We start from the raw sequence: 14305 nt of genomic DNA on the forward strand, positions 1-14305 counted from the left end.
TTCTTCCCCAAAAGCAAGTAGCAAACAAATGGAGCTCCTCTGACATAATCTCTCCCGCTCGCTCTCGCTCTCTTTCTGGCATTGCCCCCCATTTCGCCCCACTCGGCCCTCTCGTTCGCTCCCACGCGAGCCGGTTAGCCGCGTGTTTGGCGATAAGTCAAATGGATCGGACAAATATAGCGAAGCATTTTTTGTTTACAGCTGGTGGAAGATTTAAATTGTTCTTCGTTAAATGATTTCTATGTAAAAGAGTGCACGGAATCGGCTCAAACCGGGTCCATCGGTAGAGATCGCTCAAAAGTATCTGATTTTTCAAGAATCATAAAAATCGGAGAACTTCTCGAGGAGTGACAAACTTGGTCGGTTTGGGGGAGTTCCAATGGAGCTATTTACATCATTTTTGGCACGTGCATAGATAGCTTGCATACCCACCCACTGTCCAAATTTGAGTTAAAACCATTGATTACTTGGGCTGTGGCGAATTTTACAAGATTCTCCGTTATAGTTTGCCTCGCGAAGAAGAAGAGCTGCCTTCACTAGACGCGCTACAGACATAGCAACAACTACAACAAGCCCACTACTACAATTCATCAAAAGTTGTTGATGGCGACGATCTATGCATGTACGTATGTACATATGTATGTACGTTCATAGCTTTCTTGAATTGGCCGCACGGGCTGATAATAGTTTGTTTTATTGGGTGGGAAAGAGGAAAGGGAAAAGGCAGACGGCTAATCAATCAATGGGTCGAAAAAATAGAGTTGCACAAGATTTTCCGATCCCACGGGGAAATGGGAGGTCACCGGGGTTTTCACTACTTGCAATCTCGGTGATTTGCAATATTAAATGCGTGTGAAAGGAAGCCGGTGTATTTGCATTGTCATTTTGTTTGGAAATTTAGTTCGTTTTAAACTAATTCAGAGCTGTGTTTAAGAAGAACCTCAAGTCATGGCGTTAGATAAGGTTCTGCTCTGATTATTCTTAGTATTTTAACTATTAATTATTTACACATCTTTAAGTAACGCAAATGTTATTAGGAGTGATCATAAAGCTCGGAGAATCATTGCTGCAGAATTATCTTTTCATTGTTAAAGTATCTTCACCCCAATGAACTTCAAAGTCCCATAAACTTCACATAGTTTTGACTTGGAGAAAAGTGATTAGTCCTTTAAAATTCCTGTAAATGTATAAACTTCATGTACTTTTGACTCGTAGAAAAGTGTTTACTCCTTGTAAGGGCCATTAGCTAATCCCTTTTGGAAATAAACACCGATTTCAAGTGGTCTGCGCTTCATAATTAGTTTTAATCGTTGCTAAGCTGGCAAAAACCTGCCAAGGGTAAAACTATAAAGATTACGATTCCACCCCGAACTACCTTAATCTTCAAGAAGTCGTTAGCACTTAAATGGCAAAGAAAGGCCAAACATTGTCACAGATCATTAGCCTGTAAGAAAAATGTGTTTTTCAAAAGTAAGACAACTTATTGACTATGAGAAATTGATTAACAGGTATATTAACAGCAAAACGTACAACAATATTAAAGAAAAATGTGTTGTTAGTCAAATAGATGTTTCAGGCGTATACACTTGAATTTTATTTACCAGAAAAGATCATAAAATCTTGCGTTTTTTAAGTTGGCAAAAGGTCTAATGTTTTCTTAATGTAATGTAGAAAGACAATGTCTACGTTCACTATGTAAAGGTTCGTGTACTAGGTTAATTGCATTAAATTAATTTTACAAACTTAAGTATATTTTACATTATTTACATTCGATTAGCAAATAAGTTAATCTAAACAATTAGTTGCCCTACATTTTATTAAATCGATTTAATGAGTTCGTAATATATGCCAGAACAATAAAAATGTTTTGTTTTAGGAAACTATTAGAAAAATATTTTAAAACAGTATTAAGTAAAAAAACACATATTTCAAAATAATAGTATGCCAAGACATTTGGAAAAAACCTAATATGACTAAAAACTTTACACAACAAATAGTCAAAAAAATTGCAGAATTCATTGCTCATATATACTTCTTCCTGCCAATATAATTATAATATATAATATTGATATATTTCTAAAATATTTGTTGTTAAATTTCGATGTCTTTTATAATGTGGAACCGACTGTCCATTTCGGAATTTAAAAAATAAGGTCCGATTTCATAAAGTAAAATCTTTAGATATATTAATTATATTTATTATATTTAAATAGCAGCGAAGTCAGCCAAATATATAAAGAAGATATTTCAAAAAACAAATATTTATTTAATGGACAACCCCGAAACACTGGGCACTAGTATGAAATACCTGTGCCCTTTAGTTACGTTATTGCCAAAACAACTGCGATCCACCACTGCGATGAACCACTGTCTTCAGAAACTGCATTCCTGCTACCGCGAAAAAGGGAATTATAACGTAAATGCTGCAATGGGGATCTTTAATAATTGATATTTTTGCAGCTTTCGTTAAATTCTAAAGAGGATATTGCATATGGACTGAAAGTAGATTATTCACTCTATTTTCTCTATTTTTCACTTTAAATTATAAAACTGCTTAGCTATATGGTAATTAAAAAATGTGTATTTTTAATAACGTAAATTTTTATTGGCACGCAAAACATGGCATACTTAGGTGAGCTTAAAAATAAATCCTAAAGTAAAGCATACAACGGGGAAGCACTTCGATTGGGTAGCTCAACGAACTCGGTGGATAGGAGGTATTAAATCCGCATGGTAAGTCGTCTTTGGGGCCTCATCCGCTCCTTCTCCGCCCGATCCTTGCGCATGCGGAGGACTTCCTCGCCGCGGAGTTCCCTTCGCCTTCCAGGAGACATATCTCCTTTAAGATCGATTTTAGAATCAGTCCTCGGGGCCCGGCGACCTATCACAAAACTCGCGGAGTCGTTGGCGAACAACTTTTGCTGGCGCAAATGCACACATCGTTTAGGGGTTTCGGAGAACTCCTCGTTCCCAGGATGCTGGTGCCGATCGTCGTCCCCTATTGTTAACACTTCCTTGAACATATCCTCGACGGCACTGAAGTATAGCGTGGAATCGGAGGCCATTGTGAACCTGATGCTGGCGAGCAACTGAGCCCGAAGTTGATTGAAGCCAGTCAGGGGACGAGTTTGAAATGCATTTGCACGGACCACCAGACCTCGGACACTTTTCAACCCTCGACGGTGTTCTAGGCTACCTGATGCCAAACAATGGTATACATACAACTAGGAAAACAGCTGGATGGGAGGACCCATATTGGTCTGAGGTGGTGAGGAGTTTCCCTGCTGGTAAACCCTCATCTTAAAAACATTTGAACTTCCCTAGCTCGAGTATTTATTAGTGTATATCTTCCACTTGGATGGCGACATTTTCTAATTTCCCTGCGAAATTACTAATCGTTTTCCTTAACCTAAAATTAATTGCCCAGGCTGCCTTCAAAAATAAATATTTCTAAAGACAGTATGTGAAGATATTGATCATTATATACTTACTCAAGAAACATGCCATATTTTATCTCCAGTATTACTTTTTTTGTTTTGTTTATAGAGTGAGTGTCGTTTCTTACAATAAACTTTTATTTCTGATTTATTTTTTGCCTTGCATACACATATTGTGAATGCTTTATTCAGTTTCGAGCTTAAAATGTATTTTAAAGCATTCAGTGAGTCACATTTTCGACGCTACAACAGTATCTACCTTTTTAAAGAACTCACAAATTGCCCATTCAATTGAGTCGCAAACTATCTATAGATAAGAAAAAATCCCATAACGAGCATCCGACGCGATTAGATTAAGTCATGCACTGAACGGCTTTGGTTGTTGGTTCGTTTCGATTTCGATTTCGACGGGGTTATTATTATTAGTATGGCCTATAGTATAAATTCATGTCCTCAGATCAGTACTCCTTGCTGAAGTAGTCGCGAATGCTGCGCTTCACAATGGGCGCCAGTTGGGCGACCTGCTTCTGCACTTCGTCCGTGTTCTTATCCTTGTGATAGAAGACCGTGAAGTAGACAATCAGGCCGATGACCACGACCATCAGAAGCGCGGAAAACACGATGCTCAGCAGCATCTTGCAGGCGCAGGAGCAGCAACTGCAAAAATATAGAAAAGTCTGGTTAAAAAAGTCTACACATGCTTATATCGGAAGTATCCTGGGTGCCTAAAAACTGATCAAATCAGATCAGATAAGTGGTTGAGTTCTGAATACATGGGAAGGATGCAACTGCAGATAGGCATTGCTAATTAACCTTTATCAAGGAAGTAGTGCCCAAATAGGCTGTATTCATAGTTTTATGCATTTGCATTTGATCAGTGAGTCAGAAACCGATGGAAACTTACCAGCAAACCACTTTGCCGGGACATTTGAGGCATTCACAGAGAGCGTTGCACATGGTGATGACGGTTTTGGGTTAATGTTATAATATAGATATACAGTATACTTCCGACCCTCGATGCGTTGTTGACCAACACAAAGTGTTAACTGAAGGGGGTTACAGTCATCGACCGCATTTCGGGTCTACAGGTATTGAAAGCTCTAATCATATCGGGCGAAATAACAAACTGATAACGAGTCGGGTATAATTATCACTACGTCAGTGACAAAGGGGGTGATGGTTATTAGAAAACAGAGCTTACAATATTTCCATTCGAACGAGGTATCATATTATCCATCACTGGAACTGGCCACTTCACCAGAATTGAATACAAATAAAGCAAATTCTTTTACACATCTCGAGTGAAGGGAGACTGATCGTAATACCTATCATATATATGAAATAATATAAAGAATATTAGTGTGAGCGCGACGACAACCACAATGACTACAATTAGGCGTCGATTCCAGCACATAATTTGCTACATTAGATTTATTTACTATTTAGTTCCAAAAAACAAAGAATTTGATTAGGGTCGCAAAGGTAGATGAATCATGTTTGACTGGAGTTGGGCGCAGAGAGTTCGTGACAAAGACAAATGGTTTTGTTCGACTAAAGATATGTCTCATCCGTTCTAGATTGATTAGAGACAACAATCAACATTGTGGCAATAAGAGGGGTTTTTTCCAACCTCAAGCTTTCTATTTTTAAAGCATTACTGAGCAGGAAGTTATATACCTGCTAACACTGATAAAACCCTGGTAGAAGCTTTCTGGAAATGCTGCTCAATTTAAAGAGTATAGGTATAGTAATGCTTCGAGGATTTAGCAATCTCTATCAAAAACCCCATTAGCTGATAGCGGAAAGTTGTCAACTAAGCTGCTATTACCAGGAATGGTACTTGAAATACCACGAAAATAACACCTTTGGAGATTTTTTACTGAGACATATATATATCGTAAATAACCGATGGAAACTCACCAGCAAATAACTTTGCCAGGACATTTAAGGCATTCACAAATTGCGTTGCACATGATGATAGTCGTTGGTTAATAATAATCCTTGGTTAATGATAATCGTGTTGTTTCCGAAAATGACTTTTAGCCAAGTATTTCCGTAGTTCGATCTGATCTTGACCAACCCAAATGGATAACTGACTTAACGTGTAGTGCCATTTTTCCCATTTCAGCGTGAAAAGAACGAAAAGCTCTCAACCTACTGATGGAAAAAGAGAGAAAGGAGATAAAGATTCGGTTATAATCAATAAAATCAGGAGAGAGGTGTTTTATCGCTTACCTTTTTACGGAGTGGGAGGATTTGTTGTGGATCACTTAAAAATATTAAAATATTTTTGCAACAAATTAAACAAAATAATTCCATTAGATAAGTTATAAACAATTACTACATATAAGCGCAAAATGTAGTGTAAGCAAACCAAAATCTTTCTGAGCCATGATAAATGCTTTATAATTTTGCCAGTTTCCAGAGTAAAATATTTTTAATTATTAAAACAATTTTTTTAATACCTTCAACAAGTGTGAATGTACTTAAAATAGAAATCAATGACTGATCCGAAATTCTTCGGGGGTTTACCATAGCCTTTTGGCAATTCCCAAGAAAATAAGCAATCTTTATAATGGCTTGGGAGATATGATAGGGCTTTATTAATGGTCAGCTATGGAAATACTATTTAACATTAGGTTAATGTTGAAAGTAAGCACTTAAGGTAGGTTCAATTCCCAAGAACCTTATCAATATTATAAAAGTGTGACAAAAAAAGCATTAGTATTATTTATAGGCAGTCTAAGCTGCCAAGCTGTTATTTTAAATAACTATAGGTTATTATGGTACTTTAAAAGTCCATCATAATTGTGGTTAACTTAGATTTGTTCTGAAAGATATAGCAATATATTTTTTGTTACTTTTGGCGAATCTGTGTCATGATTTGAATATTTTCCGATCGAATTTGGCTTCAATGGCAAGCTTTTTCGCTTGGGACCACAAGTAAATAGAGAAACACTCCAATGCTGGTCCCCATTAATGCAGGTCGCCGATATGCGGCGACACCCGATCCCAACTGCTGATGTAGACACTTTGGTGGACTTCTTCGCCGGGCACTTACAACGTAAGCAGACTTCTCTAGCCCTAAGCTCAGTCTGAGTTCGCGTTTAAAGATGGTCACACAAGGGGTCCTCGTCTTGGGTTTTCTCATCGTTGTTCTTATTTTGGCCTCAGACGCCTGGCTATTATCCGAATCCGGGTTGAACGAATCCAGTTACAAGGTCCGTCACCTATCAATGCACTTTCCGCGAGTGTTCCTCAGCGTAAATGTGGAGGGCAACGATGCTCCCACTTTGATCGAGGCGCAATGGCCGGTTTCCTACTTTCCCATGCCCACCGTCGTGTTTCCGCAGATCGAAGTCCATTCCATGGGAGATCATGACGATTGCTCGCTGGTGCAGCAGGCCCACTGGTCCCAGGTGGACGCACTGAGTCGGCTGTGGGTCATGGACATCGGATTTCCCGGCAGCACGTGCTCGCCCCGTTTGTTTGTCTTCGATCTGATGCGCAACAACGCGGAGCTATTGAGAATCGACTGTGGGCATCATATAGCAGCTAATGACACCCAATCTCTGACAGTCCAAATGGGACCCAAGGGTCCGGGATGCGAGCACGAACGCCACATTTACTTCATCCTGGGAAAGGAAGCCGAACTTCTCGCCTACGACATCCTGGAGCAGACCTGGCACCGCTTATCCTTAGAGAGCAATAAGTACGAGAATATGAACCAATCGTTTCCCATCAAGCCAGTGGATTTCACCTTCGGTATTCAAGGGGAACTCATCCTGTCCGACCAGGATGGCGATCTATACAGTACAGTGGACAGGCTGGAAGTTGAAGGGAAAAGCGAATTGGCAACCAACTCAATAAGCAGTAGCATCAAACTCACACATTTGGGCAGTCTTCTGGGCAGCAGTCGCAGCATGATCATCGACAACTTCGGAACCTTGTACTATGTAATCCCCAAATTCGGAGCTGTAGTTCGATGTGCTAAACTAGCAAACATCACAGCCGAGGGCAATGAAATCATATATCTCACATCGAAGAACATCCAGCAGATTTTCTTCACCTCCAATGAGGCGTTATGGGTCCTAAGTGATCGGGTCTTGAATGCGAAGGACATGTGCTTTCCTAGCTAATAACGTTTAGTTGTAGAATACACAATTAAATTATATTATACTTAATTCAAACACTGATGGTCTAGTGTATATGCTTTGTTTATTATTCGTTTCATCCGGCTTGGTGATGTATTTCGTTTGGTTTGATAATAATGCTATGAATAGTTAATGGACCAAAAACAATTAATTAAATTAATGGCTAACAGTTTGCTTATTCAGATAACCCATTAAGGCCTGGAGCCGCTTCTTGATGTTCTTCTGATCGTCCAGAGTGCAGCCGAGCAGAACGCTCTCGAATTTCTTATCGATGGGACCAGCATCGGCCTCGGGCACAGTGTCCATGTGCCCGGATGGATCCATTGAGCTGCTGCAGCAGGCGTTTAAGTACAACTGGCATCGTTGGCGTCCGATCACGGGATCCCCCATTTTGATCATGCTGTCGATCAATGCATTTATCTGGCTGAGGGAGTCCTCCTGGGAGTTGTCCCGCACAGTGCGCACATTTAGCTCCACGGTGCCCAAGCGGGTGCTAACCCGCTGTATGTACAAAATGATCTCCTCTCGTTCGGCTGGAATAGAGGATAAATTAAATAACTATGATGGGCAGTATGAAATAACCCTATACATAAATTGTCATAGGAAACTAGACTGAGACTGCATAGTACTTTTAAATAGACTTTTGTAAGCCCTCATACATTTAACGTAGATCTCATGAATTGTGTTTAAGGAACTACTGCCAATATGCACTCCTCACCCTCGCTCATGTTCTGCATCAATTCGTTGCTCTTGATCAAATCCATGGACATCAAAAGGTAGTCTTTCTTCTCCTGCAGGTTGAGTGCATCCTTGCGCAGCTTCTCCACCCGTGCATCCAAATTATCCAGAATGGTGACAAATCTGCGAGTCACTCAAAGGTTAGTCACGCTCAATGGTTATTATAAACTCAAGATTTACCTCTCGCTGGCATTAAATGGTCTGTCACATGTCGGTTAAGTGTGATTGCGGTTCAGTGGTTAAGTCATGAAACGAGACAAGCAACGTTAGAGTGTTAGATCGTTCTGCTACAGATCGACTGACCACTTATAGAGCTACGAAATTATAACCAGAATAGGTCTACAATAGAAAAGGCGCCCGCACACAAAGCTCTTTTTGGAGTTGTGTGGGCGTTCGCGGCAGATACTTTAAGCTATCACCATTACTATTATGGAACAAAAGAATCGAATGAAGCTGGTAGCTGGTAGTGTGAAGAAGTAATAGATAAGAAACTTATAACTTTTGTTTCGCTACGAGGTTGTGTGAATGTAATCGGTATTGTTTTGGTTTCGTGTCTGATTTGGTTTTAGTTATGATGAAATAACAACCTGTCCAGGGCTCTACTGTCGTCGACGAGTCCGTAGGAGCTGTTCCCGGCATTGCCACCTCCTCCGGATCCGGCCGTGGATGAGGAGGCCATGGCGCCGGCCCTCAGGTCTTGCAAATAATCAAAATTCATGGATGCCTCCGAGTGGTAATCGCTGGGCGAGATCTGCTGCAGCTGCTGGCGATGGTTACTATGATGGTAGTGGTGGTGGTGGTGGTGATTCTGGGTCTGGAGATGAGTGTCACTGGTTTCCTGCGCGGTTGGCGCATCAACTTCCATATCCTGCGGCTGATCCAGATTTGATTGAAACCTGCCGCCCTCCAAAAAGCCGGTCAAGTGTTTGTCACCCAAGATGGTTGGTTAGCTGCCTACTGTTTCGATTTGGTTTTGGTTTTTGTTTTTTTTTTAGCCGCTTTGCTGGCTACTTTTTTGGAATGTCTTTAGCTTTTTTCGAGTGGGTGTCGAAGTGTTTGATGCTGTTGCTTATTTAGCTTAACTTTATCTGTTTCTGAAGCTGCAATAAGAGAGAAAGAGGAAGCGTGAATGCGCAGAATTCAATTACCTATCTGGATGTGGACTGTGAAAAGAGCCTGCTTCCGCCCAGGAGGCCTCATAGCCATCGTTGGACTCGGGTGTCTCTGCGTCTATATATTCCGGATATCTGGGTATTATCTCAGACTCCTTGGTGGGCGGTGGCGGTGGCGGCGGCGGTGGGGGTGTGTCCGTCTCGCAGCGGCGCCGTTTCCGAAAAATACCTCGCAAATTCTCCAACATTCCGGCTGAAGCCACCAGCTCTCTGGAAGATTCTGGCCAATTCTCGGGTTTTCTTGTACAAGCAACCGCTGTCTAGAAGAATCCCCGGTGGCTGTGTCGTATTTGCATACATTACCTGCCGCTCGGAACTCGAAGCTGCGATTTTAATGCGCCTCTGGGCCGATACAAATATATTGTTGATTTTTCGAGTTGGGCAGTTTGAGTTCGTTGACGGAAAAGTTTGTGTGTTTCGAGATAGTTCGTAGACACAGCTTAATTTACTCTCGATAGCTTCATTTTGGAGCACCTGGGTTGTTTACTTCGAGGGGCAATCGAATATTTCGCTTTGCTTATATATAGATAAGTATAAATATGATTAATTTAACATTATATAGTGGGATTTGTATGACCGTGATGGAATACGAGAAAAATAACAGTGCCAAAATAATGGGTGGTATCGAAATCGTTGGCTCGGATATCGATGTCGAAAAACAGTGTGTACCCATAAGTTGGGGCTTTTATCTATAATCGGCGGGAATTTCAAAACCTAATAGTAAAATTTATCTTGCAAAGTGGAGGATAGTGTCTAAAAGGTTTTTTTAATATCTAGTTTTTTCAAGCATGTTCTTATTGTCTCACCCCTAAAGAAGCATTTAATATTCCCCAATGTTGAAAACATTGTGCACAAAGTTAAGTAATACTTCTATTTTATTAGTGGCTCCAAATTCAAATCCCGCACACACTGAGCTGTTCGCGACCATTGACAACTTTTCGTGGCAATATCGAAGAAATAATAGAAAGGACATTGCTGCAGGCTGGCATGTCCTTTAACGCAATAGATGAAGAACTCGCATCGCTGCATATGGGGATACAAATGCTGTCCGTAGGCGGGGCAGTGGATGAGATCACTCGATATGGAGGATCCACCCGCTGGGAAACCGGGGTTCCCACTCGATGGTATATCCTCCTGACCACCAAGGGTGCACTGGGCTCTCTCCGGAATGTCGCATTTCCCCGTCACTGCATTCCAGTGCAATTGCGAGCTGCACTCCTGCAAAATCGCCTGTCCATAGTAGCAAATATAGTATTGTCTGCAACTACTAGAACTACCGACATAAACCAGTCTGTCGCTGGATTGTGGTTGGCCCATTAACGTGGAGCAAAACGTGGCTGCATCCGTGACCATGTCATTAGGATCTCCATCACCGTTTCCACCATCAAATGGAGGATTCTCCATGGCATCCGTGCCATTTCTGCACTTTACATTTGCCGCCGAATCGCAGAGTCTGCTCTCCGAATTGAAGAGCATCGTGGGTGGACAGGAAGCCAGGACAGCATCTCCATTCTCAACGCACAGGTAAAACATATGGCAGTCCTCCGCATGCTCCACAAACTCACCAACCAAATGATTGGCACAAAATCTACTCCCACTTTGCCTGATGGTCACCGAGTTTGTGGGCTTGGTTGGACTCCAATTTCTTTGAGCTGTGGCCAGCAAACAGCTCGCCATCAAACAGAGGGCTGAAAACCAATAAATTCCCATCACAATTAGTTTTTAATATCAATTTTACTAACCCGTATTAAGCATCATCTTTTGTGCTTTCGTCAGACTCCAGTAGAGCGCAGTTATATTCTAATTTCGTAATGGCCGGAGAACTTGGCATATATGTGATACATTCGGCGCCAAGATACAGCCGAGTGTGAGGCTCAGTATCAGAAAATTAACATTTTCAATTGCTTGTAAGAAGAAGTTGATAAGGCTTCTGTATTTTGTTTTGCCAAAAAGAAATATGGTTCCCTTTCCTCACAATCAACCGATACCATATCTCGAGTTGGCACAGATACATCTTTAATACTGGATTTTTAATTTTTAAACCTGGTGAAAAAGGTGAAAAGGAAGCCGTGATTAGCTAGGAAGTTGATTAGGTGATATCTCGATACATGTTGTCCTTGTGAGGAAAATGGTATCATATCGGTCAAATTGTTATGTTATGGATCGAAGGTTGGCCTATTTTTTCCTCCCATTTTAGCAAATGTTTCGATCAAGGTTCTTATTTTGCAGAAATTTCTTTCATATTGGTTGCTTGTTGATATCACCTGATAAATTTAGAAATGAGTCAAGGTCGGCCGTTTTTTTAATGGTTTAACAAAGAAGTTTAACTGACTACCAAGTTGGAGAAGGTTCAACTTTAATTTTGTGCTATTTTATATCTTCGTAAACAATCTATCCTTTTTAATTACCCAATAGATTCCCCCAAAGCAATTTTAGTTAGAAAATTTAAATGTTCGTTCTTTGGTTTTATAAATATGGTATATATTTAATAAATTTTCATTTGCATTTGCAGTTTGTTGTAGCACTTGGCCTGGGCTAGTGCTACGCAGGATCGCTTCTCGTAGTCCCATCCATAGAAGAAGGGACACTGCTGGACCATCAAGTAACCAGAACGGCACTGGTAGAAGTAATTGCAGTTGTCGGAATGCGGATAAACATCGATTACGTGTCGCTTGCACTGCTCCCTGGGGTTGTAAGTCATGGCCTGTAAGTAATTTATTGACCTGTAAGTACAAATGATAAGATACCAAATACTATAGTGAGCCCACCAAACACCTGACGTTTTCGGGATGATCGCATTTTCCGGTGCGGGAATTAAAGTGCAAACTGGTGGCACAACTCATGGGGAGTGCCTCGCCGCGATAGCAGATGTAATAATCTGAACAGGAGTTCTGATTTGGCAGCAATGCGATACGACTCTGATTATCCAGTTGCGGGCACACATTGGTCACAATAATCTCTATGCCAGGCGATACGGAAGTCGTATTGGTGGCTCCACTTTGATTGACTGATGGGCGTAATGTGACCACTGCTGACGGACTTAATGTGCTGATTACCACTGTGGAGATCGTACTGGACTCCGAGGTAATCTCCGTTGCGCTGTCGGTGGTATTTTCCCTTGGCACCTCCGCTCCCGTGCGGCAATCGATATCGCCCATGGGCTCGCACATTTCCATATCTTGGCTGAAGTATTCGCCATCCTCGCATTCACCATCGTATGACTCATCGCCGTTGCAGAAAATATAGTGTGCGCAACTCTTTGGCGACGTAACAAAGGATAGGTTGTTCCCATCATTACACTCATCGAAAATATCCGCACGGCTGGGGCCTAGAAGTAGTAGGCACACCACGATGGATACAAATATTCCAAACATCTTTTCTGCTCGATCTCAAATGGTAAACTGATCGATTTCGTATGCAACCTTTGGGGTTTTCTTACCAACTCCCCTTATCAGAAAACAATTTGCCCACGAACACGCTTTTGATAATTGCTTTATTACAGACTGGGATACGAATCTTACAAACGTAAGCCCGATGAACGATTGCGGTTTGTGGCAACACACTGGCCCTGGGTGACATCGAAATGGCAGTTCTGGGGGCACTGCTGGAGCAGCAGAAAACCGGAAATACACTGATAATAGTAGTTGCTGTTTGCCGGATAGGGATAGACCCCATTCCTGCCACTCGTCTTGCAGATGACATGGACATCGGTGCTCGGAGCCGGGGTGGTAGTACTAGTGGAAGGTACAGCAATCGTTGAAGGGGTGGTAGAAGCTGAAGTAGAGGTGGAGTTGACCGGTTCTTCGTTGACTGGTGCTCTTTTCGTAGTGGCTACTGTAGGCCGTAAAGTGGTAGCTGGCGTGGTAACCACATTGGTGTAACACTCGACCGCCTCGCGGCAATCCCCATTGCAGTAGTAGGAATCATCGCCATCGCAGTGAACGAATTCACTGCACTCCTGGTTCTCGTTGGTCACCTTATTGATGATCACACCTTTGCATTCCTCGAGGAAAACCGCCTGCACCTGCACCCGGAGGCAACCAGGTAGCAGGCAGGCCAAGACTAACAACAATTGCCACATTCAATAGGCTTTCAACTGCCTCATCGCCGAGATCAGTGCCTTCTTTATAGGTGGAAATGCTGTGCGGCTGGTTAGCTTGTTCTCTGATAAGACTCTAAACTCACTTTATTTTCTAGCTATTATGGTTTATTTGACACGACAAGAGGCTTAATTAAAAGTGCTCTGCGATTATTTTCACTTAAAGATACAATCGCTGGAGCTGCGTATGCGACCACCACAAGCTCCAGTTTCCGGATCGAATGCATAGCCAATAGGACATTGCTCCACCAGCAGAAAGCCATCCACGCAGTAGTAGAAGTAGTTGCAGTTCTGCGGATAACTGAATCTCTTGGTGACTCCCTGACGACACTCTCGCCGGATGTCAGAAGGTGACACGGTTGTGGAAGCGGTGGTCACCACAATCGGAGTTGTGATGATGGGCGATGCAGTTGAATTATCCACAGGAATTATGTCGCCACAGGTGAAATTGGCACTGCAGGTTGTGTTGTCCGTGCAGAACATCGAGTTCTGGCCGGAGCAATTGATGAAGGAGTAACTGCAGTTGGATCGCGTATTGTTGATAAATCCATTCTGACCACTGCACTCGGGTATGTTTAACCCATTGACGCCCCAGACAACGAGAATCACCCCGTAGGCGATGAATAGCAGTTCCAAGCGTAGAGATTGCTGCATTCTCGATCTTTGTGGAGTGCGTGGTGGTGGGCTAAGCTTTTTATAGCTCAG

At 42.0% G+C, this 14305-nt stretch overlaps 8 protein-coding genes across 14 annotated transcripts; 1 reads left to right on the forward strand and 7 right to left on the reverse strand.

Moving 5' to 3' along the window:
- Window positions 1–2583: 2583 nt before the first annotated feature.
- On the reverse strand, window positions 2584–3428 carry LOC6534484. Its single transcript, XM_002095125.4, has one exon. The coding sequence runs from the start codon at window positions 3063–3065 to the stop codon at window positions 2721–2723; it is 345 nt and encodes a 114-aa protein (XP_002095161.2). The 5' UTR covers window positions 3066–3428; the 3' UTR covers window positions 2584–2720.
- A 94-nt stretch (window positions 3429–3522) lies between these two features.
- Window positions 3523–6637, reverse strand: LOC6534485 (protein midgut expression 1). 6 transcript variants are annotated; one of them, XM_039373904.2, is made up of 4 exons: window positions 6499–6637; window positions 5673–5706; window positions 5358–5591; window positions 3523–4094 (listed from the first exon to the last, which is right to left on the reverse strand). In XM_039373904.2, exons 3-4 carry the CDS (start codon window positions 5408–5410, stop codon window positions 3896–3898), a joined length of 252 nt encoding a protein of 83 aa, XP_039229838.1. In that variant the 5' UTR covers window positions 5411–5591; window positions 5673–5706; window positions 6499–6637; the 3' UTR covers window positions 3523–3895. The 6 variants fall into 6 exon arrangements, with proteins under 6 accessions (XP_039229838.1, XP_039229836.1, XP_039229835.1 ...); XM_039373902.2 differs by having other exon boundaries at window positions 5358–5594; XM_039373901.2 differs by lacking the exon at window positions 6499–6637 and having other exon boundaries at window positions 5673–5981.
- On the forward strand, window positions 6551–7645 carry LOC6539581. Its single transcript, XM_002086433.4, has one exon. It carries the CDS (start codon window positions 6551–6553, stop codon window positions 7574–7576), a length of 1026 nt encoding a protein of 341 aa, XP_002086469.1. The 3' UTR covers window positions 7577–7645.
- Window positions 7639–10107, reverse strand: LOC6539582 (BAG family molecular chaperone regulator 2). Of its 2 annotated transcripts, XM_002086434.3 has the most exons (5): window positions 9805–10107; window positions 8917–9429; window positions 8510–8530; window positions 8310–8452; window positions 7639–8124 (listed from the first exon to the last, which is right to left on the reverse strand). In XM_002086434.3, the coding sequence occupies exons 2-5, from the start codon at window positions 9192–9194 to the stop codon at window positions 7748–7750; spliced, it is 819 nt and encodes a 272-aa protein (XP_002086470.3). In that variant the 5' UTR covers window positions 9195–9429; window positions 9805–10107; the 3' UTR covers window positions 7639–7747. The 2 variants fall into 2 exon arrangements, with proteins under 2 accessions (XP_002086470.3, XP_015045095.1); XM_015189609.3 differs by lacking the exon at window positions 8917–9429 and having other exon boundaries at window positions 9478–10101.
- A 251-nt stretch (window positions 10108–10358) lies between these two features.
- Window positions 10359–11288, reverse strand: LOC6539584 (probable chitinase 10). Its single transcript, XM_002086436.3, has 2 exons — window positions 11244–11288; window positions 10359–11189 (listed from the first exon to the last, which is right to left on the reverse strand). The coding sequence occupies exons 1-2, from the start codon at window positions 11257–11259 to the stop codon at window positions 10372–10374; spliced, it is 834 nt and encodes a 277-aa protein (XP_002086472.1). The 5' UTR covers window positions 11260–11288; the 3' UTR covers window positions 10359–10371.
- Window positions 11289–11965: 677 nt separating this feature from the next.
- Window positions 11966–12890, reverse strand: LOC6534490 (probable chitinase 10). The gene is made up of 2 exons (XM_002095131.3): window positions 12270–12890; window positions 11966–12205 (listed from the first exon to the last, which is right to left on the reverse strand). The coding sequence occupies exons 1-2, from the start codon at window positions 12873–12875 to the stop codon at window positions 11987–11989; spliced, it is 825 nt and encodes a 274-aa protein (XP_002095167.2). The 5' UTR covers window positions 12876–12890; the 3' UTR covers window positions 11966–11986.
- A 111-nt stretch (window positions 12891–13001) lies between these two features.
- LOC6534491 lies at window positions 13002–13591 on the reverse strand. Its single transcript, XM_002095132.3, has one exon. It carries the CDS (start codon window positions 13580–13582, stop codon window positions 13019–13021), a length of 564 nt encoding a protein of 187 aa, XP_002095168.3. The 5' UTR covers window positions 13583–13591; the 3' UTR covers window positions 13002–13018.
- A 95-nt stretch (window positions 13592–13686) lies between these two features.
- Window positions 13687–14279, reverse strand: LOC26535977. The gene has a single exon (XM_015195169.2). It carries the CDS (start codon window positions 14252–14254, stop codon window positions 13757–13759), a length of 498 nt encoding a protein of 165 aa, XP_015050655.2. The 5' UTR covers window positions 14255–14279; the 3' UTR covers window positions 13687–13756.
- Between the last annotated feature and the right edge of the window lie 26 nt (window positions 14280–14305).

The sequence above is a fragment of the Drosophila yakuba genome, chromosome 3L (assembly GCF_016746365.2).
Source record: "Drosophila yakuba strain Tai18E2 chromosome 3L, Prin_Dyak_Tai18E2_2.1, whole genome shotgun sequence".
Taxonomy (NCBI): Eukaryota; Metazoa; Arthropoda; class Insecta; order Diptera; family Drosophilidae; genus Drosophila; species Drosophila yakuba.

Bases quoted from the DNA above. Each gene is read 5' to 3' on its own strand.
- LOC6534484 (XM_002095125.4), bottom strand. From the start codon at position 3,065: ATGGCCTCCGATTCCACGCTATACTTCAGTGCCGTCGAGGATATGTTC.
- LOC6534485 (XM_039373904.2), bottom strand. From the start codon at position 5,410: ATGTGCAACGCAATTTGTGAATGCCTTAAATGTCCTGGCAAAGTTATT. The intron at 4,095-5,357 runs GTGAGTTTCCAT...ATATTTTTGCAG, and splicing joins CCTGGCAAAGTTATTTGCTG to TTGCTGCTCCTGCGCCTGCA.
- LOC6539581 (XM_002086433.4), top strand. From the start codon at position 6,551: ATGGTCACACAAGGGGTCCTCGTCTTGGGTTTTCTCATCGTTGTTCTT.
- LOC6539582 (XM_002086434.3), bottom strand. From the start codon at position 9,194: ATGGAAGTTGATGCGCCAACCGCGCAGGAAACCAGTGACACTCATCTC. The intron at 8,531-8,916 runs GTTGTTATTTCA...GACATGTGACAG, and splicing joins GACAGTAGAGCCCTGGACAG to ACCATTTAATGCCAGCGAGA. The intron at 8,453-8,509 runs GTAAATCTTGAG...AGTGACTCGCAG, and splicing joins CCATTTAATGCCAGCGAGAG to ATTTGTCACCATTCTGGATA.
- LOC6534490 (XM_002095131.3), bottom strand. From the start codon at position 12,875: ATGTTTGGAATATTTGTATCCATCGTGGTGTGCCTACTACTTCTAGGC. The intron at 12,206-12,269 runs GTGGGCTCACTA...AATTACTTACAG, and splicing joins CCGAAAACGTCAGGTGTTTG to GCCATGACTTACAACCCCAG.
- LOC6534491 (XM_002095132.3), bottom strand. From the start codon at position 13,582: ATGTGGCAATTGTTGTTAGTCTTGGCCTGCCTGCTACCTGGTTGCCTC.
- LOC26535977 (XM_015195169.2), bottom strand. From the start codon at position 14,254: ATGCAGCAATCTCTACGCTTGGAACTGCTATTCATCGCCTACGGGGTG.